At 56.6% G+C, this 26,214-nt stretch overlaps 12 protein-coding genes across 12 annotated transcripts; 4 read left to right on the forward strand and 8 right to left on the reverse strand.

Annotated features, from left to right (window-relative positions):
- Positions 1 to 36: 36 nt before the first annotated feature.
- On the reverse strand, positions 37 to 4,762 carry L969DRAFT_46989 (uncharacterized protein; the record flags this gene model as incomplete). The annotated part of the gene is made up of 4 exons (XM_014713690.1): positions 37 to 172; positions 225 to 1,316; positions 1,366 to 1,462; positions 1,516 to 4,762. 4 exons carry the CDS (start codon positions 4,760 to 4,762, stop codon positions 37 to 39), a joined length of 4,572 nt encoding a protein of 1,523 aa, XP_014569176.1.
- Positions 4,763 to 4,827: 65 nt separating this feature from the next.
- On the reverse strand, positions 4,828 to 5,172 carry L969DRAFT_46489 (uncharacterized protein; the record flags this gene model as incomplete). Its single annotated transcript, XM_014713691.1, has 2 exons — positions 4,828 to 4,986; positions 5,077 to 5,172. The coding sequence occupies 2 exons, from the start codon at positions 5,170 to 5,172 to the stop codon at positions 4,828 to 4,830; spliced, it is 255 nt and encodes an 84-aa protein (XP_014569177.1).
- Positions 5,122 to 5,613, reverse strand: L969DRAFT_85723 (uncharacterized protein). Its single transcript, XM_014713692.1, has one exon. The coding sequence runs from the start codon at positions 5,593 to 5,595 to the stop codon at positions 5,380 to 5,382; it is 216 nt and encodes a 71-aa protein (XP_014569178.1). The 5' UTR covers positions 5,596 to 5,613; the 3' UTR covers positions 5,122 to 5,379.
- A 32-nt stretch (positions 5,614 to 5,645) lies between these two features.
- L969DRAFT_22502 (uncharacterized protein) lies at positions 5,646 to 13,006 on the forward strand. The gene is made up of 8 exons (XM_014713592.1): positions 5,646 to 5,779; positions 5,835 to 7,021; positions 7,071 to 7,910; positions 7,957 to 8,114; positions 8,163 to 10,010; positions 10,066 to 10,229; positions 10,278 to 12,113; positions 12,165 to 13,006. The coding sequence occupies exons 2-8, from the start codon at positions 5,890 to 5,892 to the stop codon at positions 12,958 to 12,960; spliced, it is 6,774 nt and encodes a 2,257-aa protein (XP_014569078.1). The 5' UTR covers positions 5,646 to 5,779; positions 5,835 to 5,889; the 3' UTR covers positions 12,961 to 13,006.
- A 161-nt stretch (positions 13,007 to 13,167) lies between these two features.
- Positions 13,168 to 15,775, forward strand: L969DRAFT_46200 (uncharacterized protein; the record flags this gene model as incomplete). Its single annotated transcript, XM_014713693.1, has 8 exons — positions 13,168 to 13,568; positions 13,624 to 13,974; positions 14,023 to 14,419; positions 14,471 to 14,856; positions 14,907 to 15,067; positions 15,120 to 15,185; positions 15,230 to 15,395; positions 15,451 to 15,775. The coding sequence occupies 8 exons, from the start codon at positions 13,168 to 13,170 to the stop codon at positions 15,773 to 15,775; spliced, it is 2,253 nt and encodes a 750-aa protein (XP_014569179.1).
- Positions 15,776 to 15,862: 87 nt separating this feature from the next.
- Positions 15,863 to 16,700, reverse strand: L969DRAFT_338279 (uncharacterized protein). The gene is made up of 3 exons (XM_014713694.1): positions 16,342 to 16,700; positions 16,220 to 16,288; positions 15,863 to 16,168 (listed from the first exon to the last, which is right to left on the reverse strand). The coding sequence occupies exons 1-3, from the start codon at positions 16,492 to 16,494 to the stop codon at positions 15,944 to 15,946; spliced, it is 447 nt and encodes a 148-aa protein (XP_014569180.1). The 5' UTR covers positions 16,495 to 16,700; the 3' UTR covers positions 15,863 to 15,943.
- L969DRAFT_46299 (uncharacterized protein) lies at positions 16,607 to 17,102 on the forward strand (the record flags this gene model as incomplete). Its single annotated transcript, XM_014713695.1, has 2 exons — positions 16,607 to 16,940; positions 16,996 to 17,102. 2 exons carry the CDS (start codon positions 16,607 to 16,609, stop codon positions 17,100 to 17,102), a joined length of 441 nt encoding a protein of 146 aa, XP_014569181.1.
- A 164-nt stretch (positions 17,103 to 17,266) lies between these two features.
- L969DRAFT_93096 (uncharacterized protein) lies at positions 17,267 to 20,082 on the reverse strand (the record flags this gene model as incomplete). The annotated part of the gene is made up of 12 exons (XM_014713696.1): positions 17,267 to 17,459; positions 17,511 to 17,616; positions 17,668 to 17,808; positions 17,859 to 17,936; positions 17,990 to 18,155; positions 18,202 to 18,465; positions 18,521 to 18,829; positions 18,878 to 18,940; positions 18,994 to 19,135; positions 19,190 to 19,305; positions 19,356 to 19,409; positions 19,465 to 20,082. 12 exons carry the CDS (start codon positions 20,080 to 20,082, stop codon positions 17,267 to 17,269), a joined length of 2,250 nt encoding a protein of 749 aa, XP_014569182.1.
- A 131-nt stretch (positions 20,083 to 20,213) lies between these two features.
- Positions 20,214 to 22,673, reverse strand: L969DRAFT_102046 (uncharacterized protein). Its single transcript, XM_014713697.1, has 4 exons — positions 22,265 to 22,673; positions 21,871 to 22,210; positions 21,664 to 21,823; positions 20,214 to 20,758 (listed from the first exon to the last, which is right to left on the reverse strand). The coding sequence occupies exons 1-4, from the start codon at positions 22,652 to 22,654 to the stop codon at positions 20,572 to 20,574; spliced, it is 1,077 nt and encodes a 358-aa protein (XP_014569183.1). The 5' UTR covers positions 22,655 to 22,673; the 3' UTR covers positions 20,214 to 20,571.
- A 40-nt stretch (positions 22,674 to 22,713) lies between these two features.
- On the reverse strand, positions 22,714 to 23,990 carry L969DRAFT_85731 (uncharacterized protein). Its single transcript, XM_014713698.1, has 3 exons — positions 23,918 to 23,990; positions 23,729 to 23,854; positions 22,714 to 23,671 (listed from the first exon to the last, which is right to left on the reverse strand). Exons 1-3 carry the CDS (start codon positions 23,930 to 23,932, stop codon positions 22,757 to 22,759), a joined length of 1,056 nt encoding a protein of 351 aa, XP_014569184.1. The 5' UTR covers positions 23,933 to 23,990; the 3' UTR covers positions 22,714 to 22,756.
- A 54-nt stretch (positions 23,991 to 24,044) lies between these two features.
- L969DRAFT_93099 (uncharacterized protein) lies at positions 24,045 to 25,255 on the forward strand (the record flags this gene model as incomplete). The annotated part of the gene is made up of 3 exons (XM_014713699.1): positions 24,045 to 24,099; positions 24,151 to 24,390; positions 24,447 to 25,255. The coding sequence occupies 3 exons, from the start codon at positions 24,045 to 24,047 to the stop codon at positions 25,253 to 25,255; spliced, it is 1,104 nt and encodes a 367-aa protein (XP_014569185.1).
- Positions 25,256 to 25,295: 40 nt separating this feature from the next.
- Positions 25,296 to 25,860, reverse strand: L969DRAFT_15908 (uncharacterized protein; the record flags this gene model as incomplete). Its single annotated transcript, XM_014713522.1, has 5 exons — positions 25,296 to 25,355; positions 25,414 to 25,429; positions 25,483 to 25,510; positions 25,569 to 25,761; positions 25,813 to 25,860. The coding sequence occupies 5 exons, from the start codon at positions 25,858 to 25,860 to the stop codon at positions 25,296 to 25,298; spliced, it is 345 nt and encodes a 114-aa protein (XP_014569008.1).
- Between the last annotated feature and the right edge of the window lie 354 nt (positions 25,861 to 26,214).

Consider the following 26,214-nt stretch of genomic DNA (forward strand, 5'->3'; position numbering starts at 1 on the left):
CTTGCACCCTTCGTGCTGGCCCTTGCGTGCGATTTCTCATACTGAGAAGATGTGGCTGACTGCCTGTCTGAATGCGTCGATGCACCTTGGAATCTCGACCAATCGCGGTGACTTGATCTCCGGCTCGACGAGCGGCGTCAGTCGGGATTTGCCCGAGCCATCACCCTCGACACTGTAGGACGTGCATCAGCGCGCACATGGATCAAGAGAAGCAGGAGACGCACATGACAGGGTCATCGCCGTCAATTTCACCAGCGTAGCGCCGGCACATGACTTCATACTGCTTCGTGCGCTTCTTGCGCTGGTATTCGACGACGTCGTCAATTTCGTCAAGCAGGTAATTGCGGTCATTCGTCTCTGTCGGTAGGAGCGCGTCGAGATCGATTGTCTCTGCCAAACCTCGCCGGAGGAACACTGTGATGGTCCAAAACCATTGGAAGAACTCCTCAATGACCGTATCATCCCGATGGATGAAGTGCAAGAACGTGTAGAGCGCTTGCTGGTGGCGCGAGAGCAGCCTTGCCAAGATACGGACTGCTTTCTGTGGATCTTGGATCCGTGATCGAAGTGCATCGACGATGATGATGAGCTGATCCAGGAAGCGTTGTAGATCGCCAAGAGCATTTGACATGTTGCCCGTCTTGTACGTACGCTTGATGAGCTCGAAGATGGGCTGAATGATGACTTCGAGTGCCTCGGCAGTGCTGTCCTCTGTCATCAGGCCTCGGATCTGCTGTGCGTCTCTTTCGCGCGAGATCAGACGGAGGAAGATTTGCAGATCAAAGATGAGCCGGATGCTAGGGTTGTCCTGAGTAGCTTTCGCGACGGGTGTTGGACTCTTTTTCATGAAAGCCCGGTACTGCTTGCCGGCCTTCAAGATGCGCTCGAGATCGAATTTGTCAAGACGTGGCATGTCGGCGCCGCGTACGATGGCTACGACGAGCTCAAGATTATTATCCTCAGCGTGATGACGGACCATCTCCTTGTTGTCCCGAGACGAATAGACAAACGCCGTCAGCTTATCGCACATAACCGAGCTTGAGATGCGGGCACGGCAGGCTTCGATTTGTTGATGCAGCTGTGTCGGATCATCTTCGAGCACAGTGGCAAGCGTTCGCTGCAAGAGACTCTTGTTACCAAAGGGCTTGGCCAACAGGATATCTTGCAGCGCCTTCGCCATAAGATTCGTGCTCGGGATCTTGAATGCTTGCCTGACCAAGAACCATGGAAAGGCAGCATGCAGACCCTTTACCTTGGTAAAGAGCGCGGCTGAATGCTCGCCACAGCATAGCAGGTCGTACAGGCCTTGTGCGAGACTGCGCGTACTTGTCAGCATGTGATTGAAAGGCAGGCAAAAGCACATACCCCATTCGCATCCACTCGATACTCTTCTGATATTTCGTGGGTAATCCCTCAATGGTCGGACTTTGTCTGAGGGCCTCCGAGATCGCGAGCAGGCCGTCTGCAAGCAAAAGCACGTCAGCCACAGACTGCATCCAAGTTGCGTAGACTGACCGCCATTGATGACCTCGTCAGATGCTTCATGCCAGAAAGTCTGCATGGCGCGGGTGCGTTCGGCCGCGCCTTGAGCGACTTGTACGCGGCCAGCCTTGCGAGCTTCATCAATGACTTCTCGTCTGCGGATGTCCTTGACGTCTGCTTCTTTCGGTGAGATGGGGCCGAGCAAAAGGAATTGCGCAGTCTCCTTGCTGTGGCCGACGGTGCGTACAGAGAGCGTATCTCGAAGCCAGGCTCGCAGAGCGCGACGGAGGGCGTCATGGGCGGGCATCGCCTTCTGATCCATGGCGCTACCAACGCCGGTTACCGATGGCGAAGCTGCACTGCCGGCACGCAGAGTGTTGAGTCCGGTTGCGCGAGAGACTTCGGTAGCGGGAGCTCGTGCGGACGCTTCTGTGCGCGCATCTGGGGCAACGCTAGCCGCGGGTGCTTTGACGCCATCACGAGCGGCCTCTTTGAGACGAAGCGAAAGCCGAGAGCCGCCGTAAGACTGCTTCTTAGGCATCGTACGTGCAGGCGTAGGCTCTGCAGGCTGCTGCGCCGGTGCGGACGATGTCGCTGCTGCTGCCTTAGGCTTCTTCTCCTTTGCTGCGAGGGTGGCAGCGAGCGCTTGACCGTCTACGACGTCGTCCTCTGGACGAATCTTACCAGATGGAATCCGACGTACGTGAGCGACCGGAAACTCCTTGTCAAGTGCGGCAAGATATTTGCGGAACTGTGCCTCGTCGCGGAGGACATATTCGTCAAGACGGCCAGGTCGGCGAACGCGAATGATGAAGCTGTGACCGAACGCAGACTTGCGTACACCGATCACATCGGCTTCGAAACCACCCCATTCAACTCGATGAACGGGTGTGCCCTTCCAAAATGGGACGGGCGCCCCCCAGGGCCAAGGGTGTCCGCTCTTGGGCACCAGTGGCACAGATATTGGCAAACGAGCGAGCTCCTCGGGATCGATGTTCGTGGCACCAATGTTCTCAACCGAATGCAGGTTGTCCGGTAGAACCATGGGTGCGCTCCATTCGGAGCCAGCAGGGAGACGTCCAGACTTGGTCATCGACGAGCCACGTTCCGGCAGGTATTCTGTCTTTCCGGGAACAGGCACGATTTCCTTTTGTCCATGCTTGGTACCCTCTGTCCAGACGAGCGTGGGAGAAGTGTCGTCGGCAGAGCCATAGCCATTCGAATGAGTCTGAAGATTGGTGACGTCGGTCAGGCCTCTGATGGGAGGTGCAGCAGGCGCCGAAACGTGGTCATCGCCTGCATCTGATGAGGCGTTGATGATCGATTCGTAGTCTGTATCGCCTTCGGTGTCCGTGCCATCGACCGATGACGCCATTTTTGGCGACTTCGTGTCCTCTTCTTGGATGGGCGCAGTGTTAGCACTAGCTGCGCTGAAGAGGCCGCCAACCCAGGCAGAGATACCACCAGTAGTGGATGAGCTATCTCTTACGTTGCTCTCACGGGCAAGAGCAGGGTCGCGCATCGACGATGTTCGCTCTGGCAGGTATGTGACATCTGCCTCTTCGCCCTCGCTCTCTGCTTCAGCGGCTGGCTCGCTCGCGATCGTAGCATGATGCTCTTGCGCGTTGCTGCTAGCAAGCTGCTCGCTCTTGTGCGGCTCTTCGGGACCGCCAATAACGTCGGATGACGCGGACCCAGCAAGCTTGACCTCTGGTCCAGGCGAAGCCCGTGGAGTGACCGCACCATCGGTAGCGTCATCAGTGACCACGAGACCAGAAGGAGCCTGCTGAGGTGCGGGCTCAGTAATGTCAGAATGAGCGATAGATGAGCGTTCGTCGTCGTCGTCCGCAATGGCAGGCAAGACGGCTGCAGTCATGGGAGCAGCGAGGACACTCTGGCGAGGTGCCGAGCTGACCATACTCTGAGGCGTTTCGGGCCTGCTAGATCTGCTGCCTGAGCGATTGAAGAACATTGACAGGCCGCGAGAGGTGCGCTTCTTGCCGTCCTGGTTCGGCGAGCCTGGGCTAGCGAGAACATGACCAGGTCCGAATGAGCGTGGACGAACAGTGGCACCTGCGCCAGGCTGACGAGGGATTTGCAGGTTGATAAGTGGGTTGAGCATAGAGTGACGGTGGCCTTTTGCGCCAACTTCGCCAATCGTCTCACCGCTCGAGAGCTTGAGACCTGTGCCGATGAAGCGCTCGATCATGTGCTTACCATAGTAGCCTATGAGGATCGACGAGAGCGAGCGACGGCCCTGATCGACAGGCTCTGACAAGTCAAGGTTATGGACGGCTCGCATGAGCGGCTGAAGTCCCTCTACCCAGAAGACGGGACCTGTGAGCTTGTCGCCTGTGTATGTGGCATTGTCATCAAGGTAGGACTCTGGTCTTCCGCTCAGAGGATTGCTCTGATCATGCAAGCTCGTCGTGTCCCGGACGAAAGGCAGGGTGAGCAGAAAGTTTTTGATCAAGTATCGCAAGATGGGTGCCTGGAGTGCAACTGGCTTGCCATCACGGAGAGTTTCTTCCTCAATATCGTAAGGTGACATTGGCGACAGATCATCGAGCTTCCATAGATACCTTGCTTCGTGTGCGATTTCGAGGCCAATGAGCGAGCGGAGGAAGTACCAAGCCTGCTCGGGACCAAAGTTGTCACTTTGGGCAATGTAGTCAATGGGCGGTCCAGCTGCTGGACCGGTGAATGTATAATTTGTGAAGATGGTGTCCTTGCCGCCGGAGACGTAGCTTCCGTGAACGCTCGGCGCGGCCAAGCCGTCTTTGAGATCCGGCTTCTTGCCGTCTGCTTCGATAAAGCTGGGCTTGAGAGCGGGATCCACCGAATCGTGCAAGAAAAGGTAGCCCTCTGATCTGTCGTCGGCGTTGAGGGAAGTGGCCGTCGACTGGCCGCTCATACTTCGTTCGTGTCGACCACTTCGCGAGGGAGGCCGCGAGCCTGCCATCTTGAGCGACTTGATCGAGCGCGCATCGTCTCCGTAGATCTGACTGGCATCTGCTTCCGAGTCGGCGGTACGGGTACGGGAGCGTCTACCGGATCGTGCTGATCGTCCAGAATGAGCTGAGCCGACAGACGTGGCGCGCGAACGACGACCGCTGGGAAGCTCGCTTGTCGGCCTGTTGGTCTCCTCATCTGACTCGTAGGCCGCCAGATCATCGACGGCTGCACGAGCCTTGGCGTCGCGGTCCATCTCGTCTTCTATATCGTGAGACATGCTGATCGCCTCGTCTTCGTTGTACTTCGTCTCGTTGAAGTCTGCCATCTCGACTGCTGAGACGTATCACGCTCAGACACTCTAGGGGCTATCTGTCGCGGCGCCGAGCAGTATCAGCAGACGTTCCCTTGAAGCCTGCTGGCGCGCCAAGTCGAACGTCGACTCTTGCGATGCAGTTTCAGGCACGAAGCGGTGCGCTCACCTCGATGACTTCTGGCAAGGCGTCCGACACACTGTCCTCGCGTGTCACGTCGTGCTTGTCGACGACGGCTCTGCCAGCAGCGCACACTGGCTCAGCGAAGCTTCGCGCCGCAAGTCTGGGGGTTCTTGTTGTTTGAGTTCGGCGCGTCGGGCAGGACGACCGGTCGAATAGACTTTCTCTCACGGTTTGTGCTCCTCGAAGACTGTTGCGTGCTAGAGGTGTGAAATGCACTGCTTTTACAACGGGATGTGACCATCACTAGTGACCTCGACTCGGCACAGGAGAGCACAGGTCAAGGTGTCTGTTAGGCTTTTGTTCTTGGATGCTTCTCTATGCCCATGAATGCACGGTCAGGCATGTCTGAGCTGTCAACAGAATGCACGAGGCAAATGAGACGTATTGGAGAGCATCCAACACATGTCATGTATCTATTGTCGCTGCATGCAGATGCTAGCTAGGACGCTCAAGGAGCGTTATGAGACGGTGCCCTGCTGGCGATAACTTCGAGGAGGGAGTAGGATGCAGTAGGTACAGCACGGCAGTCGGACAGCTGCGATTCCCTGGAACCCTCAATGAAGGTGCTGCCGAATGCTAGGACAATTCTAGCTGAGGTTGCATATCGTCGACTCGTCGAAATGCCAGTGTCGCTGGATGATCGTGGCTGCCACGTCGTGCGCATAGGGTGCGAACACGTCAGCAGTGCCCCGTCCGACTCAACGCGAACGAAAACCAACCCCAAGGCGAGTGGTGTGCCCCAAACGAACTTTGTGGAGGCGAACCTCGACAGCTGCGGCTTGCTTTCCTTCGCTGTGCGTCTAGCTTCAGCGAGCAAGGAAGCGCGAAGGAGGCCGTGCTCGGGACAGGTAAGCTCACTTGAGGAGCTGATGCGTCGCAGCGGACTGACGTGCTTCGACGCAGATTGTCGAGCAGTGCCGACCCTTATTCGCATAGCTCAAGCGTGCTCGAGCCTACGATGAGCTCGCACGAGCATACAAAAGTCAACGGCGACCAGTCCACGCGCTCGTTGCCCGCCAGCATGAGCAGAGACGACATTGCCGGTGCTGAAGAGGAAGCGCAATTCCGTCAGGCCCATGCGAAAGTGCAGCACTTTGTCGGCGGCAACTCGCTCGATGTGTCCACGCCCTCACGTGTGGCCGACTTTGTTCGCTCGAGGGGCGGTCACACGGTCATCACGAAGGTCCTGATCGCTAACAATGGCATCGCTGCCGTCAAGGAGATCCGCTCCGTCCGCAAATGGGCCTACGAGACTTTCGGCACCGAGCGGGCTATCGAATTCACCGTCATGGCTACACCGGAAGATCTCAAGGTCAACGCAGACTATATCCGCATGGCAGACCAGTACGTCGAAGTGCCCGGCGGATCCAACAACAACAATTATGCCAACGTAGACGTCATCCTCGACGTCGCAGAGCGTACGGGAGTGCACGCTGTCTGGGCCGGCTGGGGTCATGCAAGCGAGAACCCTCGTCTGCCAGAATCGCTTGCCGCCTCGAAGCACAAGATCATCTTCATCGGCCCTCCTGGCTCTGCCATGCGATCCTTGGGCGACAAGATCTCGTCCACCATCGTCGCACAGTCTGCCGATGTGCCCTGCATGCCCTGGTCGGGCACGGGTATTTCGGATACTCAAATGTCCAGTCAAGGATTCGTTGAGGTGCCAGAGGATGCCTACCTACGCGCTTGTGCCCAAGATGGCCAAGACGGTCTGGTACGTGCCGAGAAGATCGGCTGGCCCGTCATGATCAAGGCGAGCGAGGGCGGTGGCGGAAAAGGCATCCGCAAGGTCGACTCGCCCCAGGGATTCATGCAGGCCTTCAAGGCAGTCCAAGGCGAAGTACCAGGATCGCCCATCTTTATCATGAAACTCGCAGGCAGCGCGCGGCATCTCGAGGTGCAAGTCCTCGCGGATCAGTATGGCAACGCCATCTCGCTCTTTGGCCGTGACTGCTCGGTGCAACGCCGTCATCAGAAGATCATCGAAGAGGCTCCTGTCACCATTGCTAGCGCGAGCACATTCGAACAAATGGAGAAGAGCGCTGTCAGACTCGCCAAGCTGGTCGGATACGTCAGCGCCGGAACGACAGGTACGTCTGACAGCATGCCGCTGATTCGATGCTGAGCAGACTTTTGCAGAGTTCCTGTACGAAGCAGCGACTGACAAGTTCCACTTCCTCGAGCTCAACCCTCGTCTTCAGGTCGAGCATCCTACGACGGAGATGGTCAGTGGCGTCAATCTGCCTGCCGCTCAGCTCCAGATTGCCATGGGCATACCGCTGCATCGCATTCGCGACATTCGCACGCTGTACGGCAAATCTCCCCACGGCAAGAGCAAGATCGACTTTGATTTCGAAGATCCAGCTTCTGCGCAGACCCAGCGCAAGCCATCGGCAAAGGGACACGTTGTCGCTGTCCGAATCACTGCAGAGAATCCAGATGCTGGCTTCAAGCCCTCCAGTGGCACTCTGCAAGAACTCAACTTCAGATCGAACACGAATGTCTGGGGCTACTTCTCTGTCGCTGCTGCCGGTGGTCTGCACGAATATGCAGATTCGCAATTCGGTCACATCTTTGCCTACGGTGCCGACCGAAGCGAGTCCAGAAAGAACATGGTCGTAGCCCTGAAGGAGCTCTCCATCAGAGGTGACTTCATGACGACGGTGCAATATCTCATCAAGCTGCTCGAAACCGAAGCCTTCGAGTCGAATACCATCACGACGGGCTGGCTCGACGATCTCATTAGCAACAAGCTTACCGCCGAGCGACCCGACGAGACGCTCGCAGTCATCTGCGGCGGTGTGGCAAAGGCGCACATTGCTGCAGAAGCATGCGCAGCAGAGTACAAGCGCATCCTCGATAAAGGTCAAGTGCCTGGTCGCGATATCCTCCAAACCGTTTTCTTGCTTGACTTCATCTACGAGAACGTCAAATACTCTGTCACCGCAGCTCGCTCGTCCAAGACAACGTGGACGCTCTGTAAGCTCAGGAGAATCTGTGTTGATCGCTACTGACCTCTCGGCAGATTTGAATGGCGGCAAGACGTCTGTTGGTGCCCGCTCACTCGCTGACGGTGGCCTGCTCGTGCTCCTCGATGGCAAATCACACGCCCTCTATTGGCGTGAGGAAGTCGGCGCATTGCGTCTCATGGTTGACCACAAGACCTGCTTGATCGAGTCAGAGGTGCGCCTTCGTCCTCTGTCACATTGTCTGCGCTAATAAGGATCACAGAATGACCCTACGCAGCTTCGCAGCCCTTCGCCGGGCAAGCTCATCAGATTCCTCGTCGAAAGCGGCGAGCATCTCAAGGCAGGCGACGCATACGCCGAGATCGAAGTCATGAAGATGTACATGCCACTCGTGGCCGCTGAAGATGGTGTTCCTCAATTTGTCAAGCAGCCCGGCACGACGCTCGAACCTGGCGACATCCTCGGCATTCTGACACTTGACGATCCGAGCCGTGTCCATCATGCAAAGCCTTTCTCGGGCCAGCTTCAGCCAATGGGCTTGCCTTCAATCGTAGGCAACAAGCCTCACCAGCGCTTCGCGCAACTTTCCGAGCTCTTCCACAATATCCTGGCAGGATACGACAATGCTGCAGTCATGCACTCTTCTCTCAAGGAGCTCATTGCCGTCTTGCGTGATCCCGAGCTGCCCTATGGCGAAGCAAGCGCAGTCTTGTCCGCCATGTCTGGTCGTATGCCAGCTGCCCTCGAAGCGACGGTTCGCTCGACGCTGGACGCTGCACACGCGAAGCAAGGCGAGTTTCCAGCCAATCGCCTGCGTCGTGGTGTCGAGAGCTACATCTCTGCTTCCATTCGACCCCAAGATCTGGTCGTCTTTCGCGCCAGCATCAGTCCACTCACCGACATCATCGATCGACACAGTGGTGGTCTCAAGCAGCACGAATGGAAGACGATGGCCTCCCTTTTGCAAGAGTATGTCGATGTGGAGAAGCTATTCTGTAATGGAGGCGAAGATGTCATCCTGGCGCTACGAGACGCAAATCGCGACGATCTGCAGAAGGTCGTCGATCTTCAGCTGTCGCATCAGAAAGCGAGCAGCAAGAGCCAATTTGTTCTCGCTCTGCTCGATCTCATTCAGAACACGGCCTCAACTGTTGCCGTCGAGTCTCACTTTGGCGGCGTTCTGCGTGAGCTTGCAGATCTTGACAGCAAGCAGACTAGCAAGGTTGCCCTTAAAGCACGCGAGGTGCTCATTCACTGCCAGTTGCCTTCACTGCAGGAGCGTATGGGCCAGATGGAGAACATCCTGCGCGCTTCGATCACGCAGACTTATTATGGCGAAGCATCGCCCGATCTGCAGCCTTCACTTGAAGTCTTGCGAGAGCTCATTGACTCGCGGCACACTGTCTATGACGTCTTGCCGACCTTCTTCGATAATCCGAACAAGTGGATCTCTGTCGCGGCACTTGAAGTCTACGTTCGTCGAGCTTACCGAGCATACAACGTCGTTCATATTGACCACGAGCTCGGCGACTCGCTCGAAGACGACCCTCTTGCCGTATTGTGGACATTCAAGCTCTCAAAGGCAAGCTCAGCGCCCGCAAGTCCTCACTTCGGCGGTCGCATGGACGATAGCCGCGTTCGTCAAGCATCGTTCTCAGACTTGAGCTACGTTCTCGCAAGAGGACAAGTCGAGCCGCTCCGACATGGGGTCATGTATGCCGCGACAAGTCTGACTGACGTAGTGCGTTACCTTCCCGGTGCTCTCGATCTTCTGCCATCAGCGGGACTAGGTGAATTGCAGCCGAACGGTCAACAGGAATCCGATCGTGGCAACGTCATCAACATTGCGCTTACGCTCAGCAAGTCCTCCTCAGAGGATCGCAGCGATGACGAGTGGCGCGCTACTTTCAACCGCATCGCAAACGAGGCTGCCGACCAGCTGCAGCGACGCTCCCTCAGGCGAGTCACATTCGCAATCTGCAGACAAGGCCAATACCCCTCATACTTTACCATGCGTGCATCCGAGTCTGGCGAATGGCAAGAACTTGGCGCGATCCGTGACATCGAGCCCGCATTGGCTTACCAGCTCGAGCTCAATCGTCTCTCTAACGTACGTTACGTGCCTGCATCAGTGTGATACCGCTAACTTGAGCTCGCTTGCGCAGTTCAACATTACTCCCTGCCATGTCGAGAACAGACAGATCCATATCTATCACGCCGTCGGCAAGGAAAACCCTGCAGATTCTCGCTTCTTTGTCAAGGCTCTGGTCCGACCCGGTCGTCTTCGCGGAACGATGCGTACGGCAGACTATTTGATTGCTGAGTGCGAGTAAGTACACAGCTATCCGTCCTGGCCGTATGCTGAGAACTGTTGCAGCCGTCTGATCAGCGACATCTTAAATACGCTCGAGGTTGTCAGCGCTTCACACCGTACGACAGACGTCAACCATGTTTCGCTCAACTTTGTCTACTCGCTGCAGGTCGAATTCGAGGAGGTGCAAGCTGCGCTCGCCGGCTTCATCGACCGTCACGGCAAGCGTCTCTGGCGACTTCGTGTGACTAGCTCGGAGATCCGTATGATCCTCGAAGACGCAGCTGGCAACACGCAGCCAATTCGAGCAATCATCGAGAACGTCTCTGGCTTCGTCGTCAAGTATGAGGCTTATCGAGAGGTCACGACCGAAAAGGGTAGCGCAATCCTTAAGTCCATCGGACCTGCTGGCGCGCTGCACTTGCAGCCAGTCAACTACCCTTATCCAACCAAGGAATGGCTTCAGCCTCGTCGTTACAAGGCACATGTCGTTGGTACGACATATGCCTACGACTTCCCTGACCTCTTCCGTCAAGCTTTGCGTCGCGAATGGAAGGATGCGGTCGACAATGGCAAGGGGATTCACGCACCCAGCGACCCGCTTAAGACGCGCGAACTGGTCATCGACGAATTTGGCGTACCCCAGGCGGTCGAACGTCCTCCCGGCAGCAACATCATCGGTATGGTCGGCTGGATGTTCTCAATGCTTACGCCAGAGTACCCCAATGGACGAGACGTCGTCGTCATCGCGAATGACATCACTCACCGGATCGGTTCCTTCGGTCCGGCCGAAGACGACTACTTCAATGCAGTGACGCGACTTGCTCGCGAAAAGGGTCTGCCCCGCATCTATCTGTCTGCCAACTCGGGCGCACGATTGGGCATCGCAGACGAGATCGTGGATCTCTTCAGCGCTGCCTGGCACGATGCTGGCCAGCCAGCCAAAGGTTTCAAGTATCTGTACTTGACGCCAGAGCGACAAGGCGAGCTCAACGCAAAGGGCTCAAGCGACAGTGTCGTGACCGAGAAGATCGAAGACGAGAGCGAAACGCGTTATCGCATCAAAGCCATCATCGGTGCTCAACAAGGCCTTGGTGTCGAGTCTCTCAAAGGGTCAGGCTTGATCGCTGGCGAGACTTCGCGTGCCTACGATGACATATTCACGATCACGCTCGTGACATGCCGAAGCGTAGGAATTGGTGCGTATCTCGTCCGTCTCGGGCAGAGAGCCGTGCAAGTCGAAGGCCAACCTATCATCTTGACCGGAGCCAATGCACTCAACAAGGTGCTCGGTCGCGAGGTTTATTCGTCAAACCTTCAGCTCGGCGGAACACAGATCATGTACAAGAATGGCGTTTCCCATCTTACCGCAGCAAACGATCTCGAAGGCGTGCTGGCGGTTACGAGATGGCTCTCATATGTGCCGTGTCGACGAGGCGAGGTCCCACCTAGCTTCCCCACTGCCGACAGCTGGGACAGACCGGTCGAATACACGCCGCCCAAGGGAGCTTACAACCCTCGCTGGTTCATCAGTGGCAAGGCTGACGATGAGACGGGCAAGTGGCTTCCCGGTTTCTTCGACAAAGGCTCGTTCCAGGAGACGCTCTCTGGCTGGGCGCAGACGGTCGTCATTGGACGTGCACGACTCGGCGGCCTGCCAATGGGTGTCATCGCGGTCGAGACGCGCACGATCGAACGGGTCGTGCCGGCAGACCCTGCCAACCCAACCTCGCAAGAGCAGCGAATCATGGAAGCTGGACAGGTCTGGTACCCCAATTCGGCTCACAAGACAGCTCAAGCGATTGCCGACTTTGATCGCGAAGGGATTCCGCTCATCATCTTTGCCAATTGGCGTGGCTTCTCTGGCGGTCAGCAAGACATGTTCGACGAGGTCCTCAAGCGGTCAGTCTTGCTTGATATGATCAAAGATGTGGACTGATAAACGACTCACAGAGGATCGCTCATTGTCGACGGTCTGTCATCGTACAAATCGCCTGCATTCGTTTACATCGTGCCTAACGGCGAGCTTCGCGGCGGTGCTTGGGTCGTGCTCGACCCTTCGATCAACGACAAGGGCATGATGGAGATGTACGCCGACAAAACGTCGAGAGCAGGTGTGCTGGAACCGGAAGGCATCGTCGAGATCAAGTTCCGCAAGGACAAGATTCTTTCGCTTATGGAACGACTTGATCCGACTTACAAAGATCTCAAACAAAAAGCGAATGCCGCCGGCTCAGACGTGACGGCTGTCAAGGCCGAGCTGTCGGAGCGCGAGAAGCTGCTGATGCCGACATTCAGTCAGCTGGCGCTTTCGTTCGCAGACCTCCATGACCGCTCAGAGCGCATGAAGGCCAAGGGCACGATCCGCGAAGAACTCGAATGGCAGAACAGCAGGCGATTCTTCTACTGGCGTTTGCGGCGCAGACTGGCGGAAGAGTCTTTCTTGCTCCAGCTGGCTCGAGCAGACGTCTTGCTGTCTCGTCAGGCTCGACTAGCCGCCCTGAGCACACTGGTGGCGAGCCTCGAGGTCAACGTCGACGACGATCGCGCGGTCGCAACGGGACTCGAGTCCAGTACGAACGCGAAGTCTCAAGTGACTCAGCAGACGGCCAATCAAGCTGCTGCGACTGTACTCGCCCGTTACGCGTCGGACTCGCCGGAAGCCTTGACGTCTGCGGTCAAGGAGCTCCTCGCAAGCACGCCTAGCATGCGCTCGACGCTGCAGGCACTCATTGACGAAGCTGTGTGATGATGATACAATACAGTGTGATGTACAGCTACGAGCATGCATGCCTCTTCTTCTATCTCGTGCGGAAGTATGATCTCGCCCTTCGCCAGAAATTTGTGGGGCGCGAATTTTGTTGAAGTCGATCGCTGGGCGGGCGTCTCTCTCCTGATTGCTGAGCCTCCGCCCATCGCACTGAACCCCACCCTCGGTCTCTATTCTCTCTCTACCATGTCCACGAGCGTACGGACTCGACAAGTGCAAGATGTGGCCTCTGATCAGAAGCAGATCACCCAGCAGCAGAGTCTTCAGGCTTGTAAGACGCTTCTCTCGACCGGCATCGGCTGTATCGCCTACCTTCGCGGTCTTTTCCCAGAGAACGGCTTCGTCGAGCGCAAGATCTCTTCGTCTGCTCCCGCCACGGCTGATCAGAGCAAGTCGACAAGGAGACCAGGCACGAGCGGCGTCAGGGTCAAGCAGCTCCTTCGCAATCGATCCCAAGAGGCAGACAGACTGCTCGACTACCTCGAGCAAGGCGTGTACGATGCTCTGGAGCGCTCCTTCCTCCGCAGTCTCCTGTTTGCTGTCTTCCTCGATCCAGAAGATCAGCAGAACCTGGTAGAGTGCTATACGTTGGCGCTCTCGCTCATCTTCCCGCTGGCTTCCGTTCCTTACGAGCATCCGCAGATTCAACTTCAGCTACGCCAGCCCGGCAGATGGACCTCAGATGAGTATCACCCGCACCGGTCTCACCGGTGAAGGCTTCACCTTCGAGCCAGAGACGCAAGGCAACGTCAAGAAGCAAGTCCAATCTCTCATCCGTCGCCTCGTTGCGATGACCCAATCGCTGTCCGAGCTCCCCCGACGTCGCTTCATCACCATGAAGCTGTACTACACCCCGACCTGTCCGGCAGACTACCAGCCGCCGTTCTTCAAAGAGGCCCAAGTCGACGCAGATCGATTCTACTTTGGCACGCGCTCCGCCCGCGAGGAACCCGAGCGTACCAGCCTAGGCCGACTCGAGACTGGCTTCCACGGGTACGTCACTCGCTCGAGACTTGGATCTGAAGTTGAGCAAGACAGCAGTGTCTCTGTCAATGTGTGTTCGGTCGCATCTCACCTGCCAGAACACGTTTCGCCCACTGTTGCTCGGCAAGCACGCACCGACGATCGCGAGACAGAGATAGTCCGCAATCGCGCATTTGCACAAGCACGCAAAGTCGTCTGGGATGCCGAGACGGCCTGTCTTCGCACGGAGGCTCAGGAAGATGCAGAAGCCGTGGCGAAGCTCGCTCAGTCCACTGCCGGCATGACCACAGACGATGTCGACGTACCTGCTCGCGCTGAAAAGGACACGATTTGGGGTCGACCATTGGGTCGATGGGATGCTCGTGGTAACATTGTGCCTATTCCAGTCGGCTCAGATGGCCTCGAAGATGGCGAGATCGACGAGGCCGCAGACAATGCGCGGATCCTGCAAGCTGTATGTACCTCTTGCCGTGCTCTCGTGGCGCTGACAAGAAGCTTGAGGCAGGCTTATCCACCTGGCCGACCAGCGACGCTCTCTCAACTCGAGCCCACTCAGCGTGTTGAGCCCCAAAAGGGCATCTACTTCACTCCGCCGCCAAAGTCTTTGCGATCACGCACAGCAATGGTAGAGCGCCACGTCTCACCCACCCACCCATCTTCAGAAGCTGCATTACCCGCGAGTAGATCAGACCCAGATGCGACGATGGTTGACGTCGATGAACTTGCCGCAAAGGACAAGCTGATTGATTTGGAAGCCACTCAAGAAGAGCCCGAGCCGGCCGAACAGGTTCGCCCAGCACGTCCTTGCGACTGTGGAGATGCCAGAGATGATGGCACGCCCATGATCTGCTGCGACGGCTGTTCGCTCTGGGTTCATGCTGCCTGTTACGGGTCAGTCTGGCTATTGCCAAGCCGGGCGCAGCGCTCAATCTGCGGAGCAGGCACTTTCAATTCGATGCAAAGAAGGTTCCACACAGCTTCTTCTGCTTTCAATGCTCGTACACGCGTCTGCTCGACGGGCGGTTCCTGCCCATCATCGCCGAGGGTCAAATCGAGTCTCATCTAGAGAACCTTCGCTCACTCGCTCTGTTTCGTCGCGCCCGTCCGTCTATACCTCTCCCGGTGGCCGCCATTGCGCTGACAATGCGCTCCAGTGGTCGTCGCGTACCACAGGGACTCGACGCCCAATGCCATCGAACTCAAGCAAAAGCTATGCATGTGTATACTCTCCTTACCACCGGTCTGCGCTGACATCTGTCTGCAGCTGTCGATCTATCTACAGCAGCACAGATGCTCCGTCGGATGCAAGCGGAAGGCTACGTCAATGCGACCGTAGACGAGCGCTCCGGGGCTGCAGTCGACATTCTCGACGGCAGCAAGTCGCGTGGCAAGGCACAGCCTAAGCTTGGCACTCGTCTGGCGGTCAATCGGTGCGCCCTTGCTACCGATGAAGTCTTCTGTGCTGACCATGGGAGGGGCGTGTAGTTCGATGGAAGCACGAAGACGACGTAATCGCATCTACTTTACGCCAGGAGGCGGCAACGAGGTCGACTCGTTCAATGCTATCTGTGCAATCATTAGCAAACACTTCCCCGATCAGACTCCAGCTGCTGCCTGCGCGCACGTTGCACCAATAGAAGAAGAGCATCATCAACACATGCCAGAGGCACACTTGATCAACAAACCGTTTAAACAGCACAAACGAAGTCGTTCGGATGCTATCGAGTCAACAGGTCCTGGGAAAAGGGCCAAAGTGTCTCTGTCTGCAGGCACGATCGAAGTAGCAGAGACTTACGAAGACACCATCTAGCGCTCATTGCATCATTTCGCAAGTCTCGCCGCCTCGGAGGTCATCGCGTGCTCGATGATAACATGCTGGACACAACAACAAATCTACTGAGCGACCTGCAAAGTCTGTACCGACAATGCGCTAAAACGCGCCGAACGGGAAATGGTGCAAATGCGAGCGATTGGCCATCTATTCGCTCCCAGTGCTGCTAGCAGGCAACGAATTGTGGTCCGCTGTGCCATCCGCGTCTTCTGCATCGTCGACAGGCGGCTCAGTCTGGTCTGCCTCGCCGTTGTCTTGCTCTTCGCCATTGGCAGCTTCCGTGCTGTCCGTTTGCTCACGTCTGAAGAGGACGGACATGTCCGCACGCTGGGAAGCAGCCTCTTCTGCCGCATTGAGATCGTCGTCTGCGTCCTATGTAGCCTCGCGTAAGCATACAGATCATCGCGTCGGCGCAGAACGAACCTCTTCGAGATTGGTAGACTTGCCGATGACTCCGATCCAGGAGAAGCCATAGGTCCTTATTGTGCGCATCTGCATGCGCTGTCTGGTCAGCCGGCGAGAGATTAACGTCGGACCGTGCCTGCCTTTGCTTCTGAAGCCTCCTCGAGTGCGTCGAGCTCTGCTTCTTCCTCGCAGACTAGCCGAGGGAAGCTGCCGCGATCCCGCAGATTGAATGGCGTCCCGACATCTTCGCGGGACAGCTGGAGCCTCGTCTGGATGGGTATGAGCGTCGTCATCTGAGGCTTGAAGCGTCGCGCAGCTGCAAAGACGCGCTGTCAAGCGCTTATCGATCGGTGTCGGCTCCGGCAGGTCGATCAGCTTGTCAGCCCCGCGCACCTGCTGTCAGACATGGCCAAGAGCACAGAGATTGACGACATCTTTGCGAACAAGTCGGCGACGTCAAACACGTCTGATAGCGCCAAAGCCAAGAAGGGCGGCAGAACATCTGTCAAAACCCAAAAGGCGCTGCCTGAACCTGTCGTCAAGCCCGCAGCTACCGACACGACAAGCAAGCAGGCTGACAAGCTCAAGTCCAAGGCGAGCAAGACGAGTGACGCGGCAATGGCCACCAGGGTTGAGACAGTCGTAGACCCTTCGTCGGCTCAGCCGGCGGCGACGAAGCGTTCACGTCCTGCCATGACGGAGGAGGATGCTGCGTTTGGCGACTCAAGAGGTACTACTCGTGCGTCGAGCTTACAGACCAAATCAAGCGAGCGCTCACTACTTCACGTTGGTAGGTCGACGGACAGACGACGGGCTCCCAATTTATGATGCCGCCGAGCTTAAGATTGGCCTCGGCGGTGATACTCCGCTTTGCCCATTCGATTGCGATTGCTGCTTCTAGTCCAGTCGGAGGCTTCGTCTTCACAGCTGACGGTGTTTGTTCGCCGCTCCGACGTGCCTACTGGCAGGCCAGCCAGCAGGCATGCTCGCTGACTCGTAGATCTACATACATTCGTGCACCAAAACAGATGACAAGTAGGAGCGCTCTGTTGCGGGGGATGATGCTCAGGCATCGTTGTCCAGGTCGACAAAGATCGCCTCGTAGTGGAACAGGATCTCTTCGATGGCTTTGCATTGCACCGACGCATCCTGCAACGCTCTGCCTTCTTCGCCTGGCGGTGGCCGGAACAGTGTCGGCCCGAATACAATGGCTAGATTCGAGCGAGACATAGAGTTGACAGAGGCATATGCTTGTACTCTACGATGCGTTTGGTCAGAGAAAAGTGCATCGCTTGGAAGCGTAACGTACTTGTGAAGATGGCCCATGAGGAATTTGAGTGTCGCGTAGTGTGCATCGGGCAAGTCATTGACCCGTTCGTGCAGTCGAATATGCCGCAGCCGGTCGTTCTCGATTTCTGCAGGCAGGCATCAGTGCTCATGCAGGGCTTGTGAGGCCATTGGCGCACTCGCTGCTTCCATGAAGCCATGATATAGGTCGAAAGTCAGCAGCGGATCCGGTAGTTCTCTGAACCAAAGCTTCAGTACGCCAGTGATATCGTTGATGTCCGTGAGGTTCTCTTCAGAAGTGAGGTCGACAGTCTCAACATCTGTTTGGACGGCATCAGCTCAGATCCCGAGGTTCTCTCAGCATGCATACCTTTGTCAAGCTTTCCTTTGAGCGCCTTGATACGCGAAGTCGTGCCGGAGAGTCGATATATGCCCGTCAATTGCAGGCCTGTGAGACTCGGTCAGCTTCGATCGATAGAAAGCTGTAGTCGCACGACTTGCCATAAGCCTCTATGACCTCTGCACATTTCTGCAGCACGCGAGGCACCTCTACGCCATCTCTGATCATCTGGTCACTCAGATCGACGCCAAAGACAGCTGTACTCGGCGGCTCGGCTACCGACTCCTGCCTTTGTTGCCTAGGCTGCGGTGATGAACCGACCATAGCCTGCGCGTCACATCAGCCTGATCAAGCGATGATGCTCGCGACTGACGAAGCTTTCGTCGTCTAGCTCATCGCGCCGCAGTCCCTTGTGGCCCGCTTGCGCGTAGCCGCTGGCGTAATTCTGCAGGTACGTCTTGAAGTCATAGCCGTTATCTATCGCCTCTGCGATGCCGCGAAGACCAGGTCCTTCTTCAGGCTGCGCCGGCGAGATCGTAAGTCCATCATTGACGAGTAGAGCCTCGAAGAGAGCGGCATAGCGCGCTATGTGATACTGCAGGCCTGTATCGACCTCGTCTGCTGACTCCTTCAGACTCTGCGTGAGCACGGTCCTCAGTGTTCTGTCACTGAAAGTTCGCAGGCAGACCGACTCGAAGTACGCGAGGCAGCTGAAGACCAAAATAGTCTTGTCGCGCTTGCTGCGCCGAAAGGACCTCCTTGCGATATGCGTCACTAGCAACAGACATGCGTGACCGTGCTTCCTCTTCTTGTCTCTGCATTTGCTGAGGGTTCTTCTTTGCCCCAAATTTGCTGATGGCTTTCCCAAATGCCCGTTTGCCGCCAGGCCCAGACGCGGCGCCCAAATGTGCGACAGCATTGACATCCTTGGTCGATTCGCCCGCTTTCGCTACCAAGAACTTTTCTAAATCCTCAGCTGCATAGTCGAATCTTTGCCGTGCCTGAAGCGGGCTGTCAGATCGCATCGTCCGATCGAGATGAGCGCGCACCTTATCGGTCGAGCCTTCTATGTCCAGCAGACCACGCTCGAGCCGACCACCAAGATCCTTCGCCTGCGAATGCAAGTCAGCTCACGAAAATCCCGCTCAGCGAGCACGGCACTCACCTCTTTGCGGTTGCGTTCGACTTCTTTAGAGATGTCAAGGAGATGACCTCCCATCTCAGTAAGCTGCTGCGCGAACCTTAGCCGGTTGTCGCCCAGTAATTCATGTGTTCGCAGCAAGCTTTGAAAGGAAGATACAAAGGTCCTGAGACGCACGCATTTTAGCCCGTACGCTATGTTGAGGTGGTACATCACGTACCCGGCTTTGCCTTCAGAGGTCGAGTAGGCTTCAGCTGTGCCACGCGAAAGCTTGATCAATTGCCGCGCGTAGTCCTCTTCGATGAGCGCTCGTTTTCGTAGGAATGTCGAGGTTTCCTAAATCACTCCGTATAAGCACAGGATGGACGTCGCGACTAACGACTTACCTTGCAAGAGCCCAGACTTTGCTTGAGCCTATCGAGCATAAGCGGCAGACCGCACTGTCCCCCAGACACGTATCAGTACCCTGCCCAAGCCGACTGAGTTATGTCTGACGTCTAGACCGCACAAAGTGCGTAATATGGCTTCATCAAAGACGGGGCCATCAATGCCTGGCGCGCCAGGTGCAATTGGCATGCCAGCTTTCGCATTGCCGGTAAAGGTGGCCGCAGACGCGCTGAGTGGTGACGGACCGAGCGAGCCGCTACCATTGGATATGTTGAGTCCAGATAGAGGTGTAGGCCCGCTCACGAGCGTGTCGACTGTACTGCTGGGTCTTCGCACGCTGGCAGTGGCTTGACTGTCTAACCGAGCAGCATCCGCATTCGTCACCGCTTGGCCGAATACAGACTGCGCTGCTGTCGAGCCAGACATGGACCGCGAATCTGAGCGAAGGCCGCTCGTCGAGCTTACCATCGTTGGCGACTCTCTGTATTCTGGGTCGCCAAGATGCGCGTGCCTGCCATTGCCCGCCGTTCCACCGGACGAATGCGGCGTATACAAGTTCGGCCCTGCGTTCGCGCTGATCGCTCCGCTGCTGCTCTGTAGCGGCAAGCCTGGCTGATTCTGGTGGCTCGATGAGGTGCTCGAGCGCGGTTCGTCGATGTGCTGACCTGCCTGACGAGTGCTTGTAGCTGGTCGAGACTCGTCAAAGCTAGGTGATGGGAAGTCCATCCAGCCTGTGCTTCGTGCTTCAAGTTGCTGCTCCTCCGTCGCCTCGTGCTACGCGCCTCGCAGACTCATCTCAGATGATTTATCATTTGATTTCCTACGTCCTCCATTCATGGCTTCTCATCGATTGCTTACCCTCAGATTAATCTACATTTTTGTACAGAGCCTGCAATCTATGCAACAAGTGACACTGGAGCTACCGAGCCGTTTCCAGGCGGTGGCTTCAACACAAAGGTCGGCGACTGCCTTGCCTGACGAGAAAGCTCAGCAGTGCAATCGCAGTATTGCCGGCGGCTCATGCGTCAATATGCGGCCTGCAATGCGCACTGTTGCGCCAACATTGTGATGTAAGTGTGCCTGCTGAATGTTGCTCGAATTAGAAAGGCCGCGAGGTTTGCGGAGTCGTCCTGCAAATGATGTACACGCTGTCGCGCCAAGAGGCAGGCAAGCCAGCAACTGGAGCGGGTTCCCAGTCAATGAAGCCCCACGCTTTCATAGCTCTGCTGCAGAGGAAGAGCTAAGCTGGACAGCAGCACCTTCTTTGCCGACCTTGATTAAGCCACGTCCAATGAATGGTTCTAGATCTGCATTATTGTCATGCGCGAGACGCAAGTGAGCCAGACCGTGCAACGCGTTTGACCGTGTGGAGCCAGAGGCATGATGAGTCATCGGGCGACAGCTGTGATGCTTCAGATGAAGTGAGGCCGGACAGACGCCTTGCTCGCGCTAGCTCTTCGCACGTCGTTGTCATAAGATAGTGGTTCGACTTCGACCGATCCAGTCGAACTCTGTTTGCAGTCTTGGCCACGATTGCCCGTACAGAGCGCGGTCGAGGACTGATCGAAGACGATTGTGCCCTCGCCACGAAAGCACCTGGTCGCTGAACCTAGGTCACGTGACATTGATCGCCGAGATCGCCGAGCTCCCGTGACCTAGGGTCACCGAAGTCACAAAACGCTAGGGCAGCATGGTCGTAAGAAAGAGATGCGAGAGAGCAAATTTTGAACATTCATCGCTCATACTTCTCCTACGGTCTGTTCAGCTGAAGCTGTGAGCGTACACCAATTCAAAGTCAAAGTGGTCAAATCCATCCAAGAATGAAGTATACAGCTCGATTAGCCTACGTATTGTATCTGGTAGCTTTTCAGCTCGATCCGGGGCGGGCAAAAAAGGCTTGACGCTGCCCAAACATGGTACCACGTGACTGTATTGCTGGCCAGTGCGGGGACGCCCCCTTCGCTCGCGGCGGGGACCGTCTTCTCCGCCTTGCACCTCAGCGGGGTCAACAGGGGCTCAGCGGGGCGGATAGGGAAACAACGGGGGGTGGCGGGGCCATACGGCGCATCGCACGCAACGCAGCAAGCTTGCGAAGTCTTTCAGGGAAACTGATGCGTCGATGCAATGTCGCAATGTCGTGTCGCGATTTAAGAACTACATTGACTATTAGGTGTTATGTACCTGTCCCATACTCATCACACCTTTCGGAAGCCTTAATCGTGCTGACCAGGTGGCATAGCATAGACTCTCAGACAAAATCAAAAGGCATAACCTCGTCAACTTGCAGATGACTGAGACTGCCGTCACCGGCGAGCATTCAGCTCTGTAGAGCGATGAAGCATGCGCACGCGGCCACAAGAGACCATCACGGCGCAAACTGCAGCCTGGTCCCGTTGCGGCATCACATCGGCGGTGCTCGAAAATTGTTCTGCCGCTCGTCCGCATACTCCGTCATGACGTGCTGCTGCTATATCACCAGCTCTGAACATCATGAGGAGTCATCAAAAGTATCACTCGGGCCATCATTGCCACCTAGTCGTGCTGCTCCGCTTTCGTAGCGCGATGATTGAGGTTCTGCCTCGCTCGGCTGCGGTAGCGTAGCCAATGAAGCTCTTGCGGCCCTTTTGCGCTCCTCCCGCTCCATGCGAGAGGCATGATCCTCTTGCACTGCTAAAAGAGCATTTCGTTTACGTTCGCTTTCCAACCGCGCTTCTCTCTCTTTGAGGTTGGTGCTCCACTCGGAATGTGATGTCCAGGTACGCTGACGATCAATGAGAGTCTCGATGGCCAATCTGAGCTTAGTCTGAACGCGCTCGGAGGGCGCCTCGCTGTACTTTGCGAATATTTGAAAGTCCTGCTCGCTCCCGACATGAGTCAGGCAGGCGGCGCTCATGAGCATCGAGCTTACCTTAGTTTCTCTGTAGAAGCCAGCTGCCCAGAGGTAATCGGTGCCTCCCGTTCGATCAACTAATCTGCGCTTGATGGCGGCATTGCCCAGCTTGATCGTTAGGAACTTGTGCTCGCCCGTCTGCGCATTCGAGAGGAGCGTTCTTAAGAGGTCGCGGAGGTCCAAGGCGGCCGTGCGATCGTTCTTGTCGATGACGAGATCGTCAATGATCCTCAAGAGCTTCACTTTCTCGTCCCGTTCGCGCAGGCGTGTCTGCGTGCTTGCAGGATCGATCGTGTTGCTGCGAGCCAGAGCTGCGTCTGCGGCTGTTTGTCTAGCGAGCGCAGCACTCTCTTGAGGCAAAGGCGATGTAGATGAGCCAGGTGCAGCAGGCGGTTCACTTTCAGTCATGCCCCAGCAGAGAACCGAAGCGCGTCACTTGACGAGGTCGATCAATTCTGTGTCGTGCGTGTCACGCGGTTGGAAGCCAGACTCGGCTGGCAATCTCGTGCATCAATTCGTGTCAACAACATGTGCGGAGTCCTTGTTCGTGTCCTTGGCAGCCCTGCGCTTCTTGATCGCTTCTCTCAGTGCGTTGTATCGCATCTTGTACTTTGCACCTTCGGCGGCAGCCTTTTCGAGATCCGCCCTTTCCATCTCGAGCTTTGCTATCCTCGCCAAATCCGTCTTCTGCGCTGTGAAAGGCTGACTGTCCACGCTGCGACGGACTTGTTGTGACAAGTCAAGTACGCTCTGCTTGATGGAGTCACGCTCCTCCGACTGACGTGCGATCAGTTTCTTCTGCCGCTCGTGCTCTTTCGCTAATCGATCGAGTGCACTCTTCAGTGATGCATTCTCGATCAGAAGCTCTTCTACCGTCCTTTGATTGTTGGCCAGCATCTGCACCGGCCGCTCTTCTGCTTGCGGGCGAACCAGGAAGGCCGCAGGCACCTCTCGCGGCACGAGCAAGAAACTCTCTGTTAGGCGGTCAATCTCATCGGACGTCACTTTCCGCCTGTCTGGGCTCAGCTTGCCAGAAATGGGCGCTGACGCAAAGGCAACGGGCTTCGTGAGCTTGTCCTGGAGATCGTCGATGATGCGCATAAACTGGCTGAAAGGATCGGCTTCACTCGCGTTCGACCTGACCATCGAGAAGCTCTCGCCAGAGGACAGCGAGCTGCTCGGACTCAGTCTGCTCGAGGCGGAGGATGCCACAGACTGTTGCAGCCTGGACGGCTGCGCGGGCGCGGTGGTTGATCGACGCGGCGCAGTAGGTTGCCGTGGGCCTAAATGACCATGCCGGTGACTCTGGCCTGCAGTCCGAGAGGGAGCGGGGTCACTCTTGTGGGATGAAATATCGATACGCCACTGCAGCTCGCCTGCGTGCTTTGTCTGCGCGGCGGACAAGTTAAGGAGCATAGCAGTAGCCTATCGCTCGGCAAAGTCAGCTCGGGCGAAACAAGTAAGGACGGAGCGACAACGTGCCGATGCATCGGTGGTGGCTTGACTAGCTGTCGTGTAGGCTGCAGCTGCTTGTTGACGGGTGGATACTGCTGCCAAGAGCTTGCCTTGATCGGCCTGCTCCTCGGCCAATTTGGCAAGCGTGTGTGCCTGCAAGCGGGTACTTCGATGAGCTTGCATGGGGCAAAGGGGACATAGCAATCGTGTGCTTGCCTTGTTGAGAGCCATGCTTGCTCATCTGAGTCAGCCGCTCATCCTCAGCAGGCTATCTCGACCGTGACGCGCTCTGTCGCTCGTCGTCTGTCTGCTGTTGACTGATCTCAACGCTTCTCGAGCCGACATGACTGCAAGCGCCAGCTCCCGCAAGCTCAAGGTTGGCATCCTGGGCGCAACAGGCAAGCAATGCAGCAGTATACGTCCACCCGGCTGACGACTTGGCTCGCTAGGAACCGTGGGACAGAATTTCTTGCTCAAGCTCGAGTCACATCCCTACTTTGTGGTGCATGCACTCGGCGCATCCTCACGTTCTGCCGGTCAGCCTTACATCAAAGCAGTGCGATGGAAACAGGCATATCCCATACCGGAAAGCGCCAGACAACTCATCGTTCAAGAGTGCAAGGCTGTTCAGTTCAAAGATTGCGACATTGTCTTTTCGGGTCTCGATCATGATGTTGCCGGCGAGATAGGCGAGCACATCCCGACACCATGTCGGGCATCAAGCTGACCGTGCTCTCGCTTGCAGAACAAGAATTCTCGGAGGCAGACTTGGCCGTCTTCTCCAACGCAAAAAATTACCGTCGCGCAGCGTTGGTGCCGCTCATCGTGCCCCTCGTCAATACGCATCACCTAGACATCGTACCTCATCAGCGAGCGCAACACGAGCCGCCGCTCAAGAAGGGCTTCATCGTCACCAACGCCAATTGCTCGACGACAGGCCTCGTCGTACCGCTCAAGGCGATAGAGGATGCCTTCGGACCCATCGATCGAGTGATCGTCAATACTATGCAGGCCATCTCTGGCGCAGGATACCCCGGTGTGCCCTCTCTGGACATCTTTGACAATGTCGTTCCCTTCATCTCTGGCGAAGAGGAAAAAATCGAATGGGAGACCTCCAAGATCCTTGGCGGCATATCCTCCGATCTGACTTCTTTCGACCTCCGACAGAATCAGCCGATACGAGTCTCTGCTACATGCTGTCGTGTACCTGTTCTCGACGGCCACACAGAATCCGTCTCCATCAGTTTCGCCAAGAGGCCACCGCCCACACCCGAACAGGTCGAAGAAGCTTTGCGCTCCTATACCTGCGAGGCGCAATCCCTAGGCGCTCCATCTGCGCCAAAGGCAGTGATCCATGTACACGAAGAACCGGATCGACCGCAACCTAGACTAGACAGATACTTCCAAGACGGCGCAGGCGTCAATGTCGGCAGAGTGCGAGACTGTCCCGTGCTGGACATCAAATTCATCGTGCTATCAAACAATGTGGCCATCGGCGCAGCGACGAGCTCTATCATCAATGCCGAAGTAGCGATGCTCAAGGGAGTCGTCTGACCGACTTTACATGCATTGCATTGCTCGCGCGAGACCATGTTCAGTGGTGCAAGAAGGCGTCTAGCGCCTCCTTCTTCTCTGCCGCGCTGAACATCTTGGGCTGTTGAGATGGGTCACAAGTCAGTTGTGTGCAAGCAGGCTGCTGTCGCTTTGCTCACGGGTATGTTGCGTTCCCTGTCGGCAGCGTGTCAGCCATGCGTGGGAATAGCCTAGCCAGATGACCGTACCACTTTGTACCTTCCGCAAGCATGGGAGCTGTCGAGCACAGGCCCCTGCGTTAGCGGCATCTGCAAGCCGACAGCAGCAAACCTACGTCGAATGGGATCAGGATGTTCTAGCTCGGCCACTTGCTTCTCCGCGTCTGCGAGGAGTACAGCAATCGCTCGAGGGTCCTTCACATGTCTGTTGCTCTCGAACGCTGCTCTGATCTCGATGGACCGCTGTCGCCAGGCATCCCGCCTGATATACCAATTCAGCGAATGCTTGAGCGCTTTCCGGTAGAGCAGCTGTGTCGCAGGGTCAGCCTGGCTGACCACTGCTCAGAGCGATCTTCGTACTTGAATGTAGCGACGATGAGCCACAGAGAATGGCGTGACCGCGGGCATCCTGTCTTGGCCGGACGCTGTCAACGACGTCAACGCGCCGATTTGCTCGCTGTAGCGAATTAATCCTCTCCCTCTGGTCGATGCCGCGCGCAGAAGCCAGCAGGCCACCACTCCATGACCCTTCTCAGACACAGCTTGCTACACAAATAGCGTCATTCCTCAGCCTGCCCGAGGAACTCATTCGCCATATCCCGTTCATGTGCAACAAGCAACAGCACAGCGGCTGCGGCTTGGCATCAAGCCCGGAAGCAAGTACGCTCAGTCTGGTGAGCCGCAGGACTGCGTGCTACATGTCTGTCATAATGTTTTGAGTCGAAGCGGCCTGAAAGACGAGCAGAATACAAGGGCTGCCGG

The sequence above is a fragment of the Mixia osmundae genome (assembly GCF_000708205.1).
Source record: "Mixia osmundae IAM 14324 unplaced genomic scaffold scaffold_3, whole genome shotgun sequence".
Classification (NCBI taxonomy): Eukaryota; Fungi; Basidiomycota; class Mixiomycetes; order Mixiales; family Mixiaceae; genus Mixia; species Mixia osmundae.

What these genes read in the sequence shown, in the direction of transcription:
- L969DRAFT_85723 (XM_014713692.1), bottom strand. Translation starts at nt 5,595, where the DNA reads ATGCGCACGACGTGGCAGCCACGATCATCCAGCGACACTGGCATTTCG.
- L969DRAFT_22502 (XM_014713592.1), top strand. Translation starts at nt 5,890, where the DNA reads ATGAGCTCGCACGAGCATACAAAAGTCAACGGCGACCAGTCCACGCGC. An exon ending in CCTGCTTGATCGAGTCAGAG is followed by an intron (nt 8,115 to 8,162) that starts GTGCGCCTTCGT and finishes TAAGGATCACAG; the next exon opens with AATGACCCTACGCAGCTTCG. An exon ending in TATTTGATTGCTGAGTGCGA is followed by an intron (nt 10,230 to 10,277) that starts GTAAGTACACAG and finishes GAACTGTTGCAG; the next exon opens with CCGTCTGATCAGCGACATCT.
- L969DRAFT_338279 (XM_014713694.1), bottom strand. Translation starts at nt 16,494, where the DNA reads ATGACGACGCTCATACCCATCCAGACGAGGCTCCAGCTGTCCCGCGAA. An exon ending in AGGAGGCTTCAGAAGCAAAG is followed by an intron (nt 16,289 to 16,341) that starts GCAGGCACGGTC and finishes CAGCGCATGCAG; the next exon opens with ATGCGCACAATAAGGACCTA. An exon ending in AGTCTACCAATCTCGAAGAG is followed by an intron (nt 16,169 to 16,219) that starts GTTCGTTCTGCG and finishes GAGGCTACATAG; the next exon opens with GACGCAGACGACGATCTCAA.
- L969DRAFT_102046 (XM_014713697.1), bottom strand. Translation starts at nt 22,654, where the DNA reads ATGACTGAAAGTGAACCGCCTGCTGCACCTGGCTCATCTACATCGCCT. An exon ending in GCTTCTACAGAGAAACTAAG is followed by an intron (nt 22,211 to 22,264) that starts GTAAGCTCGATG and finishes GGGAGCGAGCAG; the next exon opens with GACTTTCAAATATTCGCAAA. An exon ending in AGGTGGCAATGATGGCCCGA is followed by an intron (nt 21,824 to 21,870) that starts GTGATACTTTTG and finishes CTGGTGATATAG; the next exon opens with CAGCAGCACGTCATGACGGA.
- L969DRAFT_85731 (XM_014713698.1), bottom strand. An exon ending in AAGCCACCACCGATGCATCG is followed by an intron (nt 23,672 to 23,728) that starts GCACGTTGTCGC and finishes GCCGAGCGATAG; the next exon opens with GCTACTGCTATGCTCCTTAA.